This window comes from Sciurus carolinensis, chromosome 5 (genome assembly GCF_902686445.1).
Source record: "Sciurus carolinensis chromosome 5, mSciCar1.2, whole genome shotgun sequence".
NCBI classification, from domain to species: Eukaryota; Metazoa; Chordata; class Mammalia; order Rodentia; family Sciuridae; genus Sciurus; species Sciurus carolinensis.
In genome coordinates, this window is record NC_062217.1 from 11177214 (window position 1) to 11194665 (window position 17452).

Sequence of the window (17452 nt, forward strand, 5' to 3'; positions counted from 1 at the left end):
AAACAAACTATATACCCATACAATGCACTACTACTCTAATAAAAAAAGGAACAAACTATTGGCACACAACAGTTTGGGTACATCAAAAAGCTTTATGCTAAATGAAAGTAGCCAGTCTCAAAAAGCTACAAGCTGTATAGGGATGACAACAGTACAGTGTGGCTGCCAGAGTGAAGGTGCACAAGATGTGACTACCGAGGGAGACAGGGGTTTTACAGGGTGCAGGCGCTGCTCTGTATCCCCAATGGGCTAGCTGCCTAGTTCAATCCCCAGCCCTGAAAAGGAAAAAAAATCACAGAAGTGCACAAAAGAACAAAGTCAATTTTATTGCAAGATAATATTTAAATTAAATTTTAAAAAGAAACACTACTAGGTATAGATGAACACTAAAAACAATACTGTGGGTTTCTTGTTTAAAGGTATATTGACCTACCTGACTTTCTCAAAATTAACAAGTACTATTCATCCCTGGCCCTTTCTCCTCCCAGTACCAGTCCTAATTCCTGTCTTTTTTTTTTTTTTTAGTTGTAGACGGACACAATATCTTTATTTTATTTATTTATTTGTATGTGGGGCTGAAGATCTAACCAAGAGCCTCACGTGGTAGGCAATGCTCAACCACTGAGTTACATCCACAGCCTCTCCTTTAGGACTCTACTTAGATGTTACTTCCTCAAGAAAGCTGTCCCTGACACACACACTCTGCTGGAGGCTCAGATTCTCCCCTCCCGTAATTACAAAACACCCTATAACTTCCATTAACTACTTAAAACAACTGCACGTAATTAAAAATGCCTGCTCCTCCTGCTGAATTGGAAGCCAAATGAGGGCATATCTGCCTAGTTCAGACAACATGGGACACGTGCAGATGACAGGCACTCAATTGATATTTGCTAAAGACTAACCGTGTCACTCCCTAGAATCTATACAATGCAACCTAATAAAATACCATAAGGACAGATAAATCTTTACAAACACTATAAAAAATAAAGCATATTATTTTAAAATTGGTATGTTGAACCATCACCATCATCCATTTCCAGAAATTTTTTCATCTTGCAAAACACTGTGAGTATACTTAGTGCCAAAGAATACTAGATTCAAGAAAGGTTAAAATGATAAACTTCATGTTATACATGTTTCTACCACAGTTGAAAATAAATTAATTTTAAATGCAAAAACTGATACATGAAAATATTTTTTACTGAAAGGAAAAGTCACAGATCCTCCACTTACAATGGGGTTATGTCCCAATAAACTCATCATAAATTCAAAATATTGTTAGGTTGAAAATGACTTAATACATCTGTGCTAGTTGACTTGCCACTGGTGTAACAAGTACCTGAGATAATCAACTTATAAAGAGAAAATGTTTGTTTGGCCTCACAGTTTTGGAGTTTCAGTCCATGATCATGTTTTGAGCCTGTGGTGGCACAGGACATCATGGCAAGGGGCACGTAGTGGAGCAAACTGTTCAATTCATGGCCATGATTAAAGAGGAAAAAGAAGAGGGGATAGGGTCCCACTGTTCCCTTTGAGAGCACATTTCCAGTGACAAGAACACATCACACTACGACCCACCGCTTAATGTTTCTACCACCTCCCAATAGCACCAAGCTGGAGACTAAGCCTTTCATGCATGGGCCTTTGGGCACATTTAAGATCCAAATTCTAGCAATACCTAACCTAGCTCAGCAACAAGGTACACATAAGAGTGTCACCTGTTTCTCCCACCATCAAGAGGCTAACTGGGAGCTTTGCTCCTGCACTGACTAACATCTCAAAAGAGGACCATATTGCATATTGTTATCCTGGGAAACAATCCAAAATTCAAAGTACAGTTTCTACTGAACATGTATCACTTTTGCTGCACTATAAAGTTGAAAATTATAAGTTGAAACATCTGTATATAAAACCTTCACAAATAGTTTTATGTACCTTTGAAACTGAACTCTCCTATTGCATGTAGAACATCCCAGCTGAACTACATCAGTGCAACCTTGGGATCTATAACACTTAATTAGAATAGTTCACTGAAGATACTTTGCTAGATTTAATTATAAAGGGTTCTTTACTAAAATGTGTAACTCCATTTGGGGAAAACAGTGTAGATTTGGGGAGTAATTTATGATTGATTCACAGGAAGACTTGGAAACAACTAAACAGATGTTTACAAAACAAGACATCCTCAAATACTATTCATAAGCAGTTTTACCTGAATTTAACACTTTCCCATGCAGATAAGACAAGATTTCTGCCCTCAGAAAGCCTGCAAACTCTCTAGGACACACCACACCTACCCCCAGCATCTGGGGATGCTGGACAGTGCTTTACTGAATAAATGAATAATTGGAGGTGTCCACAGTGGATTGTCATCTGATTTATTCATTTGAGTTAGAGGTTCTCTTCCTTAGTACAGGCTCTAATTCACATGCAAAAATCAGACACAAGTCTACCTTGGTCATCCTCAGATAGTTTTTAATCTCCCTAAAGATTCCTAATGGAATTCTCCCTTTTTGGCTACCCCAACCTGGCAGCTGCCACTTTGGCCTCTTCAAGTAGCAAGAACACATGGCCAAGGGAGCTACCCCAGTTTAGGCAGAGGACTGCTATCACCAGAAACCCAGAACTGGCAAGACAAAGCCCAGACACGCTGAGCGTGCTACAGCTAACTGCAACAAGTCAGATATCAAGTGCAGAACTTAGATGCTGGTGTTTGAAATTGAGCAAAAACACAATTTCAAGACCTGGCATTTTTCTGTGGTATTTATAAATGTAAGTCAAACTTAGCACAATAAAAGTTGGCATAGTGAGTTCATGCTTCAAACCTTCCTTCTGCTTCAAATGTACAGCAATCACAATAAAATCTACAGAAGAAAACCAGGAGAATAAGCAACCAGAAATAAGTGATAAACATTTCATGAACTCAAAATAGAAAAAAAAAAAAAATGCCTAACAAGGAACAAGGTAGAGTCACTGGCTAAAACCAGGTTAATGTGGAGCTGCCCCAGTCCTGAGGAGAAGGCCACCAAACACTGCGTGAGTTGCAGCTGCTACAGCTTCAGGGTGGAAATCTGCACCTGCTTCTGTGACTGACCTGCCACATGTCCACATCGTGGTCATAAGACTCAGGTATGAACGAGGAATCTGAAACACCAATGGGGCAACCACAGAACTGCTGGTCAGGGAGAACTGGTGGGGTTTTTTGTTTTGTTTTGGTTGGGGATGGCAGGTGTGAGAGAGAAACCAGGAAAGACAGGAAGCAAGGGGTAAGGGAAGGATGAAGAGGAAGGAGGAACAGGAAAGGAATGAACATTTCAAACTCTCATCTAAAAAGAGACTACAGACAAAAAATCCAAAACACATTAAGAAATCTACTGCTAAGAAAGCCACCAAGAAATTATACTCCATTACATATGATATATCAAAGTGCATTCTACTATCATATGAAACTAATTAAAACAAATTTTAAAATTTTATTAGTGAAAAAATATACCAGATAAAATACTCCAGATATAATTAATTTCATCAGTCTGACAAAGAATTTCCAATAAATTAGTTTTTCTTCAAGAAAAAGTATATATTGAGATTTTTCTAGATCTATGGATATACAGTTGAAATGTTGGTAGAATTTCTGAAGTCTAACCATTGCTTCTATGTTCATTTCCTATTAATGCTATAACAAATTACCACACACTTGGTGGCTTAAAACAACACAAACTTACTATTTTATAATTCTAGACAGAAGTCAGAAATTAGTCTGATGGCACTAACATCAAGATGTCAGCAGGCTGGTTCCTCCTGAAGGCTGTCAGGGGAGAATCCATTTCCCTGTCTCTTTCAGCTGCCTCCTCACATCACTCCAACTTCTTGCCTCTGCCTTCACCCCTCCTACCCTGATCTACCTCCTTAAAAGGATCCTGTGATTACATCACGCTGTCAGAAAATTCAAAATAATTTCTCCATCTAAAGATCCCTAACTCGACCACTTCTGCAAAGTCTCTACACTCTGTAACAGGCAATACTCACAGGTCTGAGAGATTAGAAATCAGACATTTTTCCAGGAGGCCCTTATTCAGGGGCCATACTTTCAATCCTCAGAAATTTTATTAGGATCAAATAAAAAAGATTCACTAGTAAAGAAGTTAAGAGACCTCATTAAGGAAGTAATTAAAGAACAAGACTAGATTCCAAATTATTTTGAATAAGGACTTATTTATGGATTAGAATTTGAAAAATTAAAGAAAATGTAGTGAAGAAGACAAATTCCTATATTTTTTGCTTCTGCAACAGGACTTAGGTACATGAAAGCCTAGAAGGATCAAAGCTTAAGTTTGGTCATGTTAAGTTTGAGGTAGTTTTAAAGTGTTCAAGTAGAGATGGGGGCAGGGGGAGTCAGAATTAGGAGTCTATATCATGCTAAGTAAAATAAGTCAGTTCCAGAAAAATAAAGGCTGAGAATGTTCTATCTGATATGAGGAAGCTAATACATAGCAGGGGAGAAGGGGAGAATAGAAGTTTATTGAATTAGACAAAGGGGAATTAAGGGAAAGGAGGGGGGTTGCAATTAGGAAAGATAAGAGAATGAATTGAACATAACTTCATATATGAATATTCATATGCCTATCTTCATATATGAATACATGACCAGTGTAACTCCACATCATGTACAACCACATGAATGGGATCCTAATTAGAATAAGTTATACTCCATGCATGTATAACATATCAAAATACACTCTACTGTCATGAATAACTAAAAAGGACTAATTTTAAAAATTATTTTTAAAAAAAGAACAAATTAGAAATCTACAGCTGATCAAAACCACAGAAATAAAACTGGGAAACAATGAGATCTTTCCAGAACAAGGTATAGAAAGAGCATGCTAGCCACCCAATGATGCCAGAATTGCTCCTGCACAGACAACACAGAGGAGAATCACAGAAGCAGAAAGGTAACCGGGAGATTGAGATGTCACTAAAGTGAAGACATGAGGATATTTGCACAAGGGTAATTGAGAGTCAAACAGCATTGAGAAGTCCCATAGAAGAAGAATGAAAACCATCCATGGAATTAGCATGAGGAAGTTACTGGTAAACTTAGCAAGCACTCCTTTAGTAGAGCACTGAATGACAGAGACAAGCTGGACGGCTCAGGACCTCTGCTCCTGCTGTTGGGCTGCCTAGCTAAGGGCTGGCTGGCTCCCATCCATCGGTCTCAGGTTACATTTTATGCCTCAGAGAGGATTTCCTTGACCACCTTACTAACAAAGAGGACCCCGTGATTCTCTATCTACAACTTGCTTCCCTTGTAACACCACAAAGTCAAACTATCACGTATTTTCATTCTGTATCTGTCTCTACTGCTGGATCCCAAGTGCCAGGAGAACAGATCATATTCATTCTCTACCTCCTGTGCCTACCCTAACAACCAGCATGCAGCAGGCACCAATAAAATTCAGCTTTGAACACCCTTCTGAGGAGAAAGGACACTTTTCCTTCTACTTAGTAGGGAAACAATGTGCTATGAGAGTACAACTCTAGCTACACAAAGTAGCTCCACCATTTACTAGATAAAAACCACTAGCACCCCATTTCATATCTGGAAGCTTCAATTTTCTCAATTTAAAACGGTGACAATACTAGCTTCCTTACATGATTATATGTATTTCTAGTATGCCACAGATACTCAATAAGGGATAAATATGGTATTAAATGGAGTGATCATGTCTTCTCCTTCCATTAAGAGGTCTTTAAAAAGTTGTAGTATACACAAGTTGATTTATGGCCTTGTAAACACAGGAACAATGGAATAAAGTTAAGCTTTATTTCAAAGAGTCATTAAATATGTGCTTCTTCAGTAAGACAGTACCTCCAATCATTTTTAAATAGATTTTTTCAGAAAAATATATCCATGATTGGGTACTTTTCCATACCACCAGGTATTAATAACACTAAAATATGTAAGTTCCCTTCAAAACTGTCATTTACGTTCCCCAGAATTTTTTAAATAAACAACACCAAAAAGATACACTCAAAAAATGTCACAGTTTCAGTCTTAAAATTTTAATATTGGGCTGGGGAGATAGCTCAGCTGGTAGAGTGCTTGCCTCGCAAGCACAAGGCCCTGAGTTCGATCCCCAGCACCGCAAAAAAAAAAAAATTTTAATATTGTACTAAAATTGGAACCATACAGGGCTGCGGTGCAGCTCAGCGGTAGAGTGTTTGTCTAGCATGCATGAGGCCCTGGGTTTGATCTCTAGCACCACAAAAAAAATTAGCTTAGAATAATACAGAGACTAGGATGGCCCCTGTGCAAAGATGACATGCAAATCTGTAAAGCATTCCACACTTTGAAATGATAAATGTTTAAGGAGATCATTATTTTTAACCTAATTTAAACAGTATGCAATATCTAGATCTATGGAGACATATGGTACCCCATTAAAATATAAAATTTTTGTTTTTATGTCAGTTAAATTTTTTTCTAAACTGTAGGTAAAAGGACAAAGTTCTTATTATTAACAAAAAATATGGAAGGTCTTGGAACACACCTTTCCATTTTACAAAGAAAAATTTTCACAACAGATTAAAGGTGGGTATCAGGGTCTATGTACCTCATTGGTAAAGTAACTGCCTAGCATGCATGAGGCCCCGGTTCAACTCCCAGCACCAAAACAAGAAGTTGAAATGTTTTTATTAAAGTTAAATATTAAGGTACATGAACATATATATGAATAAAATAACCCATACATGAAGATACTGATATAAATGCCTTTTTCCCATCCAAACGTAATTTTTGCTTGACTGCTAAATAAAATCATAGTCCTTTCCTGACTGGAATGACTGGTTTACCTTTCACTCCAGGGGGCTTAAACTATCAGTCTTTTAAGAAGCTTTGCTGGGTTTTGACGATTTAACCTGCTGGGCTCACAGCTCCCAAGGAAGGCTCTTGGTTGCAAGTTTTACTTCTGATGTTGCTGACCACTAATATTGACTCCACAGATAATGGATTTCAATAACAACCACCCACAGGTTAACACTTTGAGTATTATCCATAATATTGCTTTAATTAAGTTAGTATATGAAGGTCAGTTTGGCAGAAAGTTTTATTAAATTTAGCAGTGCTTACAATAATAAAAAAAAACTGTGTTCATCTGTATAGCAACTCTATAAATTTGTCTACAGATATAATCTAGTTTGCTCATGGATTTTTGCTGCATTTCAATTTATTTTCTAAAAGGAATTCAATTTATTAGTTCCATTTCCCCCAAATATGTACATTTCTAGCATTTCTAACTGATAGTTTCATGACAGATGGCTCCAACCATGCTGGGCACAGAATGGGTCTACCTGGCACAAAGAGACCACCCACTACAGCAAAGAAGATTTCCACCCCCTACTCCCAATTTTGGAGCATTTTGATGGTGAAAAGATTAATGCTTTGATTTTTCCATAGCTTCATGTGTTACATATTAATTTCTCTCTGAAATACTGGAATTATCTTTTTAATTGAAAAACAAAGGTACAAATATTATATTTCTGAACCCAAATCCTTTATGCAGTAGAAAATAAGCAAAGAATATTTACAATGAATGCAGAAAAGGACAAAGCAAACAAATTTTTAAGTGAGTCTGAAATTAGAGGTTCACTGTAAAGTGATAAAAAAAAAGATACCACACTTTAAAACACAAACCACAACTGACACAATTTTCTACTTTTATATGTATAAGGCAATTTGAGTTTTTTTTTTTTAATGAAAAGCAAAGAATGATTGCTGAATTCAGCTCACATACACAATGAATTCAGCAATAATTGTATTTTTTAAATACACAACCTGACAGGCACTATGGTAGATAATAATGAATCAGCATGGGAGCCATTTAATATACTTCTTGATTAACTCATTGCCTGTCCAGTTTGCACGCAGACATGCTTACATGTCATAATCGTCATAATTCCCATCATCCCCACCGCTAACACTCCAGCGCCTTGATTAGTGCACAACTCCCAGACGAGCCATTGCTAATGCTAAATAATTCTCTTCAGCCTCCTGCTACTATTCTGCAGGATCTCCAATTAAATATAATGTCCCTGATGAGCCATATTAATGTGAACAAATTCCTACCAGGAACCTTATCCTATTCCATTTTACCCAAAATGCAGAGAAAGTAATTTACCCAAGCCAAAGATAATCAAAACATTTAAAATTGATAGGGCATAGTGTTTCTGCAAAATAAGTTTTTCTAAAGATAATACTAGCAAAAAAGAAAAGAAAATGTCTAAACACCTTAAATGCTTTCCTCTCCTGATTACAGTTAGTGCTTCACTGAGAAGTCCAGTGTTTCAAATTTGCATAGATATACACTGTGTTCTTAATCCAAAAGGGTTATTGAAGGTCAAGTCTTAGAAGAAAAGTGAGCAATATTAAGTTTTAAGCAAGTATGCCATTTTAAAACCCTTTGATTACCTAATTATCAGAACTCAAGATCCAAAACCACATTAATGAAACCAGTTCCTTCCTTCCTGGTAAAAACTGTACTACAGTCACCATGCAGACGCTTTGCCATGGGATTTCATGTTATTGATAAGGAAATTTAAAGTTGAAGGATGACAAGTATAAATTTTTTGCAATAATTAAAATCCTATAGGTTGTGTGTTGCAAACTAAATGTCTGGAAATGCTTCTGACCTAATTAAGACCAACTAGGAAGACCATTATAGCCATCTTAACATCTCCTTTATATGCCACCTCAGTTACAAATGCACACACATGCACAAAAGGTCACTTGATATTTTTCATTTAACACCACCCAAAAAAGTTTTACAAGCTTGACCCTAGTCATTTATTCGTAATTGAGGATCAGTGACAGCATCAGTTACAAATATGTCCACTAACAAATTTTGTGGAATTGTAAAATGTTGCAAAATGAAATCAAAGAAAAAATAAATAAATAAAAGTTTGAGGTTCTTATATTTAAATTGATTTACTCTGTGCATTTAGGACATATCTGAAGATATGCTAATAAAGATAAATAGATAAATATGTACATAAAGATATATATAAATATGAAAAGATATAAAATAAAGATATCCCAACAATCCCATAAAATTTTGATAAGTTTTCCCCTAAGGTCTCTTACACCTTAGCCTACATTAATGTATTCCATTTCCATTTACCTGATCATTACCCTCCAGTTTGTTCAGCTGGAACCAACATACACTAATTACTTAGACATCACGAAGTCCTATTTGTTCTCAGTCCCTCCCCAGACAGCAGGGAAATATTATCAAGGGTAGGCATGAAAAGTGATGATTGCCCTCACCTTACTGTCAATCATCCCAGAGTGCTCGCAGGAAACCCCACTCAATCTCATTACAGAATCCTAAGGCTGAGACTCCAGAACACACCAGGAATCATACTTTAAACAGCAGGTTGCCTGGGTAAGAAGTGAGTCACACTGAATACTTCTCTGATTTTAGGTTCCTGTTTCAACATGGCAAATATCAGATATTTCACATTTAAATTCAACCTGATTATACACAGACAAAGCAACAAAATATTGATCAGTTCAATTTAGGAGTACAAACAGAAAATGTCAAAGGTTGAAGTACAAAATCACTTTCCTCATTTGAAATGAAGACTCTCAACACTTTTCACTTAATGTCATATTAATATAAAATCAAAACCCTTACTTTAGCAGTTTGTTTATGTAATACTTTGCTACTTTTTATGAGGAAACTTTCTAGTCTTTTTACTTAAAATATGAATGTTATCTAGGTGGAATACAAGTTCAACAAAATCTAAATCCTCAAATTCTTTTTTTTTTTTTTTTTGCAGTGCTGGGGGTCAAACCCAGGGCCTTGTGCTTGCAAGGCGAGCATTCTACCGACTGAGCTATCTCCCCAGCCCCTAAATCCTCATATTCTTTGCTCTCACTACTCATCAAATTAATGCTGTAGTACCTACCTGCCCACCTAGAAACTTCAAGTTACTAAGCCCATTAAACAATTCTCATTCCGTATGTTTCTTATCTTCTCTGGAACTACCCAAAATCACAGGAGATTAACAAGTAACTCTAGAGCACCCCTACTCTGCCTTATATATGGCCCTTTAGCAAGTCAAGAAATCTCCCACATTAGTTCTTTGTCTAAAATCCAATAAATTTGTTCCACAGACCTGCGTCTCCTCTTCTTGCTCCAACATTTTATGAATGTTCCTAATGTACTTCCACTTTATAATGTATTTTAATGTCAGGCTATTCTCCTTGCCAATTTTTCTCAGAATTAACTGATGAAAATGTGCCACTCCTACATATTTAATCTTTTGTCAATTTCCAAAAAAAAAAAAAAAAAAAACTTGTGTTGTTATATTTATTCAGACTTATAAATATAAATAAGATAAAGGTATTGTGTCCATCTACAACTAAAAATATTTTTTAAGAAATAAAATATATAAATTAATTTAGGAATATCTAGCATTTAAAATACCCAGTTTCCCTATATAAAAAGTGGAAGTTTTCATGTACATTCTAAAAATTTCATCTTAAATTTCCATTGTTTCCACACTGGTACCAGGGATTGAACCCAGAGGCACTTAACTAAACCACATCCCAGGCTCTCTTTTTTATTTTTTAAGACAGGGTCTTAACTAAGTTGCTGTGGACCTTGCTGAATTGTTGAGGCTGGCCTAGAACTTACAATCCTCCTGCCTCTGCCTCCCAAACTGTTGGGATTAGAGGCATGTGCCACAATGCCCAGTCAGTTTTATTTTTCAAAGTTCTATTTCTTACCCCATTTTTTAATTGTTAATTACATATATTTTCTCGTATATATGAATTAAAGCTAGAGATTTCTTACTTCCTTCTTTTGGGGATTAAACCCAGGGCATCGTGCATGCTAAGCCACTGCTCTACCACTGAGCCACATGCCCAGCCCTTTCTTTAAATTTAATTTTGAGACAGAGTCTTACTATGCCCGTACTGGCAGCTGGCTGCAAACTCGTGATCCTCCTGCCTCAATCACCTGAAGAGCTTGGATTAAAGGCGTGCACCACCACATCCAGCTTCTTTATTATTCTTTAACCAGTCACCATGAGATTTTTCTGTTTCTAAAGAGTCATTCAGTTCACTGTGCAAGTAGGAACTCAGTAATATCTTCTTATTTGGCCTTGCTGTCCACCATTTTATAGCTCTCGTCTAAGGGCATTACTTAACACTTTTAAGAATGCTGTTAAATAGTAGTGGAGAAAAAGCACTTATGAATGGGACTGATGATCTCAAGAAGATGCCAAAGAGATCTGTTGGCCCTTCCACCATGGGGAGATACAGCTAGAAGTCTTCATCTGTGACCTAGGAGGGGACCTTCACCAGAAACCAAGTCTGCTATTGCCCAATCTTGACTTCCCAGCCTCCAGAATTATAAGAAATAAATTTCTACTGGGTATAGGCCACCCAGTCTGTGGGATTCTGTTATAGCAGCCTGAACAGACTAAGATAGTGACCAAAAAAAGAAGAGTCAAAAGTCTAAAACCAGGAATGAAAAGGGAGACAATACTATCAAAAAGGAAATACTATTAACAACTTAATAAACTAGATAAATTAGATGAAATTGATGCTCCTAGAAAGAGACAAACTACAATTACTACCTAAAGAAAATTTGAATAAATCTATAACAAAAGAATTAGTCATCAAAAAAACAAAAGCAAAAAAAAACAACCCACAGAAAAGTATACATACAAGATGGCTTCACTGGTGAATTCTACCAAACATTTAAAGAGGAATTAATACCAATTCTTCAAAAACTCTTACCAAAAAAGAGATGAGAAAACTTTTCAACTCATGAGGCCAGGATCACTCTAATACCAAAACCAAACAAAGATATCACAAGAAAATGAAGGGTGTGGGGAGAAGGAGGAGGAGAAGCAGCAACAGCAACAGCAGCAGCGATGGACACCCTAGTAGCCTTCAAAGTCTAAAATATATTTATTCTGCAAACACCATTCGAATGGCGGGGGCGGCGGGGGCGGCGGGGGCGGCGGGAAAGCTGCCAACCCCTCATCTACTGAATGACCCAGAAATTCTCTCCCAGGCTTTTTGCTTTTATTTTTATTTGCAGGGTTGGGGTTCAAACCCAGGGCCATACATGCTAGGCAAGTATTCTACCACTGAGCTACAATTCCCAGCCCTGTCTCCTAAGTATTTACCCAAGAAAGATGAAAATGTATTTTTACAAAAGATTTGTATAGAAGTTCTGTTCATAGAAACTAAAAATTCAGGTGGGGTAGGACAGATTAGAGAACTCTAGGAGCTCATTCTAAAACTCACATGGAAGAAAAAAGAGCCAAGACTCCTAAAGACAATTTTAAGAATCCACTGAAGGGAGGGGCTGACAGAAGAACTACATAATCAACTTCAAGAGCCAAGTTTTCCATTAAACATCAATTTTTGCAATTGGCTTTCTCTTTTGGATGAAGTATTACTTAATTGTGTAGTAACAATCATTTTCCCCTGATTAACTAAACATTAGCTGCTTTAAAAAAAATTAATAACTGACAATCAAGTGTTGCAGTATTTCCCTACTGCAAAATTATTTATATTTCAATTTATGAAGTCAACATATAAAGTATGTAAGGTTTTTTAACTCTAAGTTACATTTAAAATTCTGAATGACAAACATCCTAACACCAACATTTGAACAGCATCGATTGTTCTTATTACTGATCTTGTAAAGCTGATTAGATATGATGGAAACCTCTGTGATCAAGTGTTGGAGAAGGAAAAAATACTGTTAAAGGCATTCACCTTTTCTACCTTCTTGCCACTGAAGCAGAAACCAAATGCCTTTCTCTGATTTGACCATACTGTTGAGTTTTGACTAAGAATGCAGTACTCCATTATGAAGACTGAGAAATCACATTCTAAATCATATATTACAATCCCTGATATATTTACTACTATTTTCAGCCTCAAAATTCTTTAAAATAGAAAATTCCCACATCTGCTTTGAGAGAGGTACACTTAAGATATAAAACTTACAGTAACTTTTTTGAAACTAGTTTTCACAGAGTCTGGAAAATAACTGTCTAAATCAAAATGCAAAGCTAGAAATGTAAGAATGGGAAAGTTAGCCATGTTATTTTGGACAACACTTTGCAGAAGATGCTACAGATTACAGATTATTCTACAGCACCAACATTGAATGTAAGCATATAAGAAAAAAAAAGTTCAATGATTTTGAACTATTCATACCAACAGTCAATTCCAACACAACACAGCATAGAGAATTAACTATTTTAATATGGATAAAGGAACAAAGGTTATTATTAGACTTGAAATAAAATACTGTCTACAATTCAAACTTTTTTTTCTATTTATCCATGGATGAAAACCTTCCATGAGCTAATACACTGACAATAAACCTAAGAGGAGAAATATGAATTTTAAATCTATTACTAGATTGATGTTGACTTTAACAAAATTTTTTCCTATAGGAATCTGCTGCTGATAAATGCCTTAGTTTACCAATCAGGAAACAGATTAATAAAAGTAAAAGTTTTCTCATCAGTTGATGAATATTCTGTGAGGAACATAAATTACCATTAAAGTCATCGTAGTTAAAACAAATTTTTATAAAGCAGCCACAATCAAATGCTAAAAAAAGAATATCAAATAATATATATGCAAAACATTCCACTGCTTTTCACTAAAGATAAACATTTTAAATGCAGCTGCCAAATTATATACTTAGCCTTCATTTTCAGGAAATTCGTTTGTACTTATTTCCATTTTATTTCTTTAAAAAGGAAGAGAATTACAATAAGACAAAATGAACAACATAATTCTAGATAAAACAAAACTTTAAAGATCACAAAACTTGAAAACTGTATTAAATTACTATACCATAAAAGCTAACATTATTAACAAAAGGTCTGGTTATCAAAAGTACACTTTTGAAAAACAGCAACTTACATTAAGTACAACTACTTATATTTCGTTCCATAAAGTTCCAATAATTTACATTCTTTTCCCATGGGATTTTTTCTATTCATTCATAGTTCATTACTGCTAAAAAATGCCTGCTGTGTTAAAAATGCCAAATAAAATTATATATCATTCATTGCTTTATGCTATACCTTCTTTTGTTCATGTCCAATTAGCATCAGCCTATCTCTCATTTATCAACTTTCAGCCGAACACATCAGCCATTTAGGAAAGGTTAAACAACCACAGCATTCCCTTAGTGACACTAGAGTTATGCTGGGGAAACGTGCTTTCATAAGGGAGCATTGTGTAAACAGTTCATTAATCTTCCATCTAACTTTCTCATGCTTTGCTTAAATCTACTTGCTGACCAGCAATCAGCTTTGCAATTTTTAAGTCTATTCTAGGTTTTTAAGCTTTAAAAACAAATAATTAGGACACAGGCGACATTATGATATCTCCTTTTTGCTTAATACAACAGTGAATAATTAGTTTTAAAAATTAATATACATTTTTGAAGCCAACAAAAATAAAATGGCTTTCGTTTTTATTGTACGTAACTCAAAATTAAGTTCAGATTTAAACTAAGAAAAAATATACTTACAGAACTAGTATCAACATCACTGTGGATAGCAACCGTCTTAATGCCCATCTTCTTGCAAGTTTTAATAACCTATTTAAAATACATTAATATTATCTATTTACAGTGATTCATATTTAAAAGGATTCAATAATAATAAGCTTCACTGAGTAAAATGGAAAATGAGATTCAAGTTCTACTCACCCTACATGCAATTTCTCCTCTATTAGCAATAAGTATTTTATCGAAAGTCTGAAGAAAAAAAAGAAAGGTAAAAATTGTTATTCTTACTTTTGAGGTCAGAAAATACCAAGTTTAAAAAAAAAAAAAAAGAAAATACCAAGTTTTTCCACAATCAACAACGGACATTATCCTAGAAACACTGACTATCTAGGATAATATGTTCACTTAAAACCAAGAAGCAACTAAACTCTTCTGACCCTAATTACTTGGTTAAAGCATCACTTGACTAGGTTGGTTTATTCATAAGTGGACACAAATTCTCTTGACAAAAGCAAATCTTCAAATGATACTTTAGAAAACTAAAAAACTTTAACTCAAAACTGCTTAACAATTTACTTGAAATTTTATTTTACAAATTCTGGGAAATCCTAAGCATCCTGAGTTGTTTTGTGTTTATATCCAAAGATGTCCATATCAAGTAGGTCATGCCATTTGAATTTGGTGTTAAGTCTGAATAACCATCACATTTTGAAGCAGATAAGGCTGAATGATAAGACAGATGCATCCTGTGTGTATCTGGAGACCTAAGTCCCAAGCCCAGCTTTGCTACTGATGACCACCTTCATTTTAAGCAATTTCCACGGGTCTTAACTTCCACATACGTAATCTGATAGTACTCTAATGAAAAAAGTACTCATATGGTTTTCTTCCAACTCTAAAATTGCGTAGACTAATCCCTTTTTTAGAAAAAACACAACTGGCAGGGGATACATCTCCATGGTAGAGCACTTGCCTACCATGAGCAAGGGCCTAGATTCCATCCCCAATCCTTAATACAGGAAAAAAAAAAAAAAAAGAAGAAGAAGAAGAAGAAGAAGAAGGATGGAAGACGGGAAGAAAACATGCAATTATAAGAATATGGATGCAATGCACATAGGTACACAATTATTTATAGATTAGGGAATTATTATAAGTTTAGTGGAGCCATAAAAAAGTTTTAGTTATATTTCTAAAAGAAGAGTTAAAAGTTCAATGTGGTATTCTAAAAAATACTCTTCTATAACTTAAGGCACCATGTTAACCCACAGGGAAAATCCAGAATCTCAGAATGGAAAGGTTTTCAAAAAGTTTGACCTTTACCTAATTCCACCAACCTGAGACTAGCCTCTGCAGTAAAAACTGGCAAACTCCCAATGTGACAGAACTCCAAATCATGGAGACTTGATCAGGGGCCCCTTAAAATAACCTGCTTTTACCTCAGGCCTGAGACTTCTATCCAAATGGTCACAGTAAATCCCTGTTGAACAGTAGGCATAGTCTCAGAAAACAATGCTTACACTTTCTTGGAACTGCATTTAAAACTGTGAAGTTTTATGAAGCATTAAACAGACTTCAATTGATAAAAGCATTGCAAACAACATTGCTGTAAGTTGCACATTAAGCAACTGCTAAAGCAAGTATGTATAAGCAGTTATAAGGAAGAATCCCATTCTGCTTTCTGAAGGCAGAATAGTGGTTAAGAGTTAGTCAGCCCAGCAGCTGGGAGGCTGAGAGTTCAAAGCCAGTCTCTGAAACAGCGAGGTGCTAAGTAACTCATTGAAACTCTGTCTCTAAGTAAAATACAAAATAGGCTGGGGATGTGGCTCAGTGGTTGAGTGAACCTGGGTTCAATCCCCAGTACCAAGTAAAAGAGTCAGTCAGGAGCCGAACTACCCAGGCTGAAAAACTCCAGCACTCCCACGTGTTCTTCTTGAATGTTCTTTCATGAGTAAGTTATCCTTCTTGTCCCTCTTTCCTGGTATGTCAAATGAGGAAAATGAGAGTATCTGCCATAAGAGGTAGTGAGGATTATATGAATTAACACCCTTACAGTGCCTAGAATACTGCCTAGAACATAATATACACTCAGTAAGTATTAGCTATAGCTATTGTTATTCTACCCCACTGAACCACATGCCAGACTATTAGGAATCTAGGAGTATGCCCCTGTCTAATCAGGAAAAATCTGTATCAAAGCATATATTTGGCTGGGCATGGAGGTGCACATCTGTAATTGCAGCAACTCACGAGGATGAAACAGGAAGATTGCAGTTCAAGGCCAGCCTGTGCAACTCAGCAAGACCCTCAGTAACTTAGCAAGGCCATGTCTCAAATAAAAATAAAAAGGACTGGAGTAAGGAGCAAAATGCCGCTGAATTCAATTTCCAGTACCAAAAATATGCACCTGACACATCTTCTATTCAAGGCTACTAATATATATCAGTTAGCATGCAAACTCAAAGCTCATAGTATCAATCAATCTTCTCTACATAAAAATTTTCTTTTAAATAAATTATAGATACATATGGTTCAGAATTCTGAAAGCACTCCAGGTTCCTGCCTAAAAGGCAACTGCTCTTACTAGTCTCCTGAATATTCTTCCAGAGAGGCCGTGGCACAGCCAAGAACATACATGCCCATCAAGCTAAGCAACTTTAAAACTCCCCCTCCGCCATCAATTACAGGTGAGTATCAACTGAGCCTGATGACTTCAGTGGACAATATGACACAATCACAACGCCATGTTAAGTGCTACATTAAGGCTATGCCCAGGATGCTGGGTACAGAGAAGGGAGAGCATGAACAGACGTTGAAGGCAATGACAGTGAAGGAAGAAGAAAAGAAGCAACGACAAGGCGTTTTAGTATGGCTCAAAATGCACCATGTGT

At 36.1% G+C, this 17452-nt stretch overlaps 1 protein-coding gene and 1 non-coding gene across 3 annotated transcripts in view; one reads left to right on the forward strand and one right to left on the reverse strand.

Moving 5' to 3' along the window:
• The window catches only part of Pcca (propionyl-CoA carboxylase subunit alpha), a 358996-nt gene that overhangs the window by 322112 nt on the left and 19432 nt on the right, over positions 1–17452 (reverse strand). The window contains exons 3-4 of one of the 2 annotated variants that reach the window (XM_047554213.1): positions 14766–14813; positions 14586–14654 (exon numbers count right to left, since the gene is read on the reverse strand). In XM_047554213.1, coding sequence (XP_047410169.1) covers positions 14586–14654; positions 14766–14813 — 117 coding nt within the window. The remainder of the gene's footprint in view (positions 1–14585; positions 14655–14765; positions 14814–17452) is intronic. The other variant, XM_047554212.1, reaches the window with a different exon arrangement.
• LOC124986014 (U6 spliceosomal RNA) lies at positions 6253–6356 on the forward strand. Its single transcript, XR_007108928.1, has one exon. It is a non-coding gene; the product is annotated as a U6 spliceosomal RNA (small nuclear RNA).